At 41.5% G+C, this 5,766-nt stretch overlaps 1 protein-coding gene across 1 annotated transcript; it reads right to left on the bottom strand.

Annotated features, from left to right (window-relative positions):
* Positions 1 to 2,274: 2,274 nt before the first annotated feature.
* On the bottom strand, positions 2,275 to 5,457 carry LOC133273091 (antimicrobial peptide THP2-like). The gene is made up of 4 exons (XM_061461041.1): positions 5,303 to 5,457; positions 4,027 to 4,105; positions 3,226 to 3,346; positions 2,275 to 2,508 (listed from the first exon to the last, which is right to left on the bottom strand). The coding sequence occupies exons 2-4, from the start codon at positions 4,082 to 4,084 to the stop codon at positions 2,493 to 2,495; spliced, it is 195 nt and encodes a 64-aa protein (XP_061317025.1). The 5' UTR covers positions 4,085 to 4,105; positions 5,303 to 5,457; the 3' UTR covers positions 2,275 to 2,492.
* Between the last annotated feature and the right edge of the window lie 309 nt (positions 5,458 to 5,766).

The following is a 5,766-nucleotide window of genomic DNA, read 5'->3' on the forward strand; positions in this document are numbered from 1 at the left end:
CTATGGCTGTCAGGAACAAGGACGAGGGCATGGGTGACATCTGGCCATTCGTAGCAAGCAATGTCCTGTATATTTTGTCAAGGTAAAAGTCAAGGCTTGAAAAGTATCAACAAGAAATTCTCTACTAGAATTGTAGAGAAACCTCAGCAGTCAGTGGCCAGCTACCCCCTGACTCCTGTATGTTGAGAAACAACGATGTTTCCTGTCCTTTACTTCCACAATGTGCACTTCATTCCCAACATAACCATAAAAGGTTACGTTGCCAGCAGTGCCACTCAAGGAGATCATTTGCACAAGATTGGGCAGAACTGCAGGGGGTAAGAGAGGGGTTGAGACACAATATTTCAGTACCAGATATTATGTGACCTTTGAAGTGCATACATGTATATGTATATAGCTTATCTTCTACAGTATATACAGCATGCAACGCATTTTGGGGGGGGGGGTGCCAATTCCTCTAACTTAATTTGCATGACTACAGGCACAGTGGTGGCTAGATTCCCATCATAGTCAATGGAGTCAGGAGAACCAACAGACTGGTGAAGATGGCTTCAGTTGCTTGAGTGTTGTCAGTAGTGCAGCTTCTAGCACTGTGTGACATTCTGCCTGGTCCCCACGTGCTGTTGTGGAAAAGTCAAGACTTCATGCAAGTCATGAAATGGCTTTGTGGTACTTCGTTGCTAACTGGCCTTAATCATGCCACAGAGGATTAGAAGCTGGCTGGGACACCTGAGGATAAGTTTGTTCCCTGCTAAGAAGTGCAAAGGAATAGTCATAGGACGTATGACTATTCATGCCCTATGCTGCCATTTTGTCAGGCAAACAAAATCCCCTCTTGAATATCATTTTATAAATGTGTGGATCTCAATGCAGAACTGAAGGGACTGTGCCGAATGGTGGAGGGACCTAATGAAGAGAGACCAGTTGTGGTGTCAGCTGGGACAGGGTTAATTTTCTTTCTGGTGTGTGTTTTGGCTTTAGTCTGAGAACAATGCTGGTAACACACCGATGTTTCAGTTGTTGCTCAGTAGCACTTACCCTGACCAAAGACTTTTCAGTCTCTCATGGTCTGCAAGAGAGGACGGGTAAAAGAATCTGGGAGGGAGCACAGCCAGAGAGTGTTCCATGCCAGGAATGTCATCATCAGAATAGAAACAGGGGGGAATTGCCCAGGAGTTGCCATTCACTGCTCGGGGATGGGCTGGGTATCAGTCATCAGGTGGTGAGCAGTTGTACTGTGCATCACTTGGGGTTTTCTGTTTTGTTTTATTGCGCTGTTTGGTTTACTCCTCTCTCTCTCTTTTACTTCCTTTAATTATGTATTTACTGTGAGGGTGGTGAGGCCCTGCACAGGTTGCCCAGAGAAGCTGTGGCTGCTCCATCCTTGGCAGCGTTGGACAAGGCTTGGAGCAGCATGGTCTAGATGGAGGATGTCTGGTGAAACGTGTTGTAACTAGATGATCTTTAAGGTCCCTTCCAATCCAAACCGTTCTATGATTTGATGAAGATGATGATGAAGATGATTACTGTTATTATGCTTAACCTTATTTCAATTATTAAACTGTTCTTGTCTGAACCCATGTGCTTTACCTTTTTTTTTTTTTTTTACATTTGCATTCTCTTCCCCATCCCATTGGAGGGGGGAAGGTAAATAAATGGCTTTGTGGTACTTAGTTGCTAGCTGGCCTTAAAACACAACACCAATATAAGTTGTTCTCTATCTATTATCTCTTATGCTTCCTCTTAGAGTGGCAGGTGGGGGTTAAAAAAGCAAAGCTGACATCCATTGCTGCGAAATTACAGGATGAACAGCTTCTGGAGGGAAAAGAACTGGCATAAATTGTTGCATTATTTTAAAGGAAAGATAATAGCACTACATCTTTCCTGGGATGCCCCCAAGCATCTTCCAGAAGCCAGAATGTTACGTCTCAGACGCTGATGTTTTAATGGATGGTGGACATTTGGGCTTTTAGCTATTTCTATTTCTCTTGCCCCAGGAAAAGTTTTCTGCATAGTAAGAAAAAAAGGATTTTGGCAGCTGAACACATTCTCACAGAAGGAAGCTGAGTTTTTCCACCCATCATATCTCTTGGTAATGGAGGGTAAGGCCTTCAGTCCATGTCTGTCTAGCCCTGGACATCGTATGTCTCAGAAAAGCTCAAGTTAAGGAGCAGATGGCACTATAAATTGTTGCCCTCTGTGGTCTGTATGTCAAAACCCAGGTAGGATCATCACCCTCAGCCCATGCAACAAAAACCCATGTTTCAGTGATGCAAATGCTAAGCAACAACAATTTATTTGAAACAGGAGAGAAAGCAATGAAGAATACATTTGGATTTACTTTACATCATAAAGCTTTTTTTGGATTAAAAATAAAAGGTGCATGAGGCTTCGTAGCAGGATTCAGTGGTTTTGGCAGTAAGGTGTTCAAACGAAATGCCGAGGTTTAGAAGGAATTCTCATCACTCTTGAATGGGTGGTCCATGAAGTTTTTATATATCCCATGGCCTGCACAAAGAAACATTAATAAAATTAGGTTCTCTTTCTGCTTGTATTCCCTCCTTACTTGCTCTCAGTCCATGCATATTTTCCTCTTGGGTATAAGTACTTTCCAAAATACATAATGTTGTGTGTAGCTGTGCTGGGGCAGCCCTGTGCACTCATCCCTGTGAGTAAGGAGAGGGTTCTCCTATCATTTCAGGGAAAGCAGGGAATTAAATTGGTATCCCTTTGTACTGGGGTGAATGCATTCATTCCTGAGTGAAAATAGAATGCTACATTTCATGTGATAATTTCTTTTTACCCCACTGTTGCACATTTTGCACACATTTGATGACACTCAGATACTTGTGCTCAGCCTGCACTGTGGCTGAATTACCCTCTGTTGCCCATAGGGCACAGCAGTCCAGTTCTGCAAATACCAAACCCTGGTATTTTCCTCTGGCACAGGAGCTGAAAAGGGTTACACAGAGATGTGACAGCACAAGGCTGACATCTCCAGCTGTACTTTATCACTCTCGCTGGGGCAGACCATGGTGCACTTCTTGGGAGAAAGAGAACCATGCATCTCCGCCTACGTCAAGGCCTGACTGTCCTCATAGCATGTTAGGTGTTTTTCCTCACTGAGTAATTTGAATGTTTCTTAGCACCTTGCAGTTAGAGACACAGGTAAAAGAGATTTGTCTGCTCATCCTGCAGATAAGTCTTGGTGAATGTCAAACTCACGATTTGCAGCAGGAACGGAACCCAAAGCAGCTTCCAACTTTAACCAGATGGATGGGGCATCTTCCAAAGTAACAGGACCCTTTTCTACAGAGAAACATGTCCCGCTGTGGTGAAGACAAACCTGCAACAATAAGAAAAGATTTCCTTTCCTCTCATCCTGCAGGGCAGGGAAATGTAGTCATAATGCCAGAGGGTTTCCCATTCATTGAGCTGCCTTCACCACCAACTTGCCTAAAGACTGTTGCCTGGATTTGGCCGTGTTGAAAGGCTGTGTTTACAAAGTGAGTAAAGAGGTGAGTTTACAAAGCAGATCTACACCTTGTGGAGGTGGGATCATAAGGTCACAGTGCATCTAAATGAATGGCCCTTAAGTCTAGGTGGAGAATGATACAGACTCATGATCCTTTCTTTACCTTATAGGAAAGGGTCATGGTTCAAGAGGCTTTAGTACCAGCTTGTATCCCAGAATACTTGGTCAGGCTTTGTTTTCATCTGCATCCACAGTGCTGAGTGTGCTATTAGCCAAAGATCATGGCCATCACAGACACCATGTCAGGCATCTTTCACTGGGCTACTTAACATGGTCTTTTTAGGGAGGTAGCAGAAGTGAAAAAACACTTTCATTCAGAAGTCATAATTTCTCCACGTTTGAAAGAGGTTTTATAAGAGAGCACAGGCACTGAGCTATGTGATAACTCCTGCTCAGTTTTGAGCAATTTTAACTGGTAGTGGTGCAAATGTGTTGGGGAGTTTACTTCAGGTACACAAAAATCCCCTTCTAGCATCTCTTTTTCATCTTACCTGGAGAAACTTGAAGTGCCAAGAACAGGAGAGATAAGAGCAGGTAAAGGATCTTCATGACTGCAGATTTGCTGTGTCACTGCAGGGAGAAGGAGCAAGAAAGACATATGACAGGCAGTCCCCTGGGATCCACAGTCTTCTGAAGTGTATAAATACTGTATTAATCAAGATGGCATTTATATTACCTATTTGAAAAATTACCAGTAAGACCCATATGATACCATGACTGCTGTGTGAGCATTTCTGGGAAAAAGTAAATATATATGGGGCAACATACTCTAGGGATATGTGATCATTAAATCATTATAATTGTTTGATTACTCAGATTTCTTTCACACTTTGCAAATAGTCCTAGCCCAAATGTAGTCATTATTTAAATTTAGGTTTTTTTTTTTTAATCTAAGTGTTGTTTATAATAAGCAACACTAGCCAAAAAGAGGCATTTATACAGTCCCATTTGCAAATTTCAGGAAAAAAAAAAGCAGTATTAAAAGTTATCAAGAAATAGCAGCTAAAATCAACTCGCTCAGAATCTTCAGTCTTCATCTATAGGCAGCAATTCTAGAATGGAAATGTACAATCAAATCAGTTCCTATTTGACAAATGAGATTTGAAAAGCAACATGAAATAGAAAATTAATAATTGAACTGATACCTGCAAAATGGGATAGGACAGTCAAGAAGTGGGCTTATGGATAAAGAAGTAGTTAATGTCATATAACTTAGCATTAGAGTATCTTCTGCTCTGTCACAAATTATGTTCTCTTAAGCAAGGAAAGGAAACAAGGTTGTGCTGAAATCTCATATTTCAGCAAGTGGAATGGCAGAGGGTGACCCAAACCAGCTTTGAAATTAGTATTAAAAGTTTATACAAATTTCTATGTATTTGAAAATATCAGGACAAAGAAGCAGGCAAAGTCAACAATTCTGAAAAAGTAATAAAGTTCTTAACATAGAGACATAAAGAATATACACTGGACAGACCTCCCTACAGCAACCTGACCCAGCCAGATTTTTTCCTAGGAGTTTTAAAGTAGAGTATTGTTCTCAAAGTATTTTAAGTATTAGCACATATTTGAATTACTTATTCAACCTGAGCAATTTCTGGAAAATTTAGATTAACTTTTTTAGTAACCTACAGATTTAGGTTAATAGTGCAGAGGTTTGAGGGTTTTGTGGGTTATTGGGTTTTCTTTTGGGTTTTGGGTTGGTTTGTTTTTTTAAGGAAAGTCTACAGCAGACATTGAAAGAAAGACTGAAAAGAAGTGGGAAGTTACCAGGTATCAGGTGAGCCCAGAAGCCAGTGAAGACCTGCTCTTGGTTCCTTCCCTCCAGAGGAATTTGGCTGTGGGCATGAGACCCTCCTTTATAATGTGTTTCCTAAGGGAAGTGACAGCTGCTTTCTCTTCTCAGCAAGTGCACATTGAGCCAATCAAAAAAATGCCCATTTTTTTTGTGACTTTCAATCCAACCAGAATCAAGCTGATTTCCATTTCCCAGTGAAAAGGCAGGGTTTCTGTCTGAACCTATTGAAGCTTCTTCAAAATCCCAGGTTATTCATGCAATGCCTCTTGTGACACTCCGGTTTGTGTAAGATACGTTAAGCCACCTTGGTATGTGTCAAACATCTTGGGATGTACGTTGAACTGTTCCTTCTTGGGAGCAACATAAGGCATTGCAGTACAAAACATCTGCATGCTCTCTGCACTCCCAGCTAGTTTATTTCCTGGATACATGAATA

The sequence above is a fragment of the Pezoporus flaviventris genome, unplaced genomic scaffold, assembly GCF_033815535.1.
Source record: "Pezoporus flaviventris isolate CSIRO_AGI_PZ_B2104156 unplaced genomic scaffold, CSIRO_AGI_Pfla_v1 ptg000031l, whole genome shotgun sequence".
Lineage (NCBI taxonomy): Eukaryota > Metazoa > Chordata > Aves > Psittaciformes > Psittacidae > Pezoporus > Pezoporus flaviventris.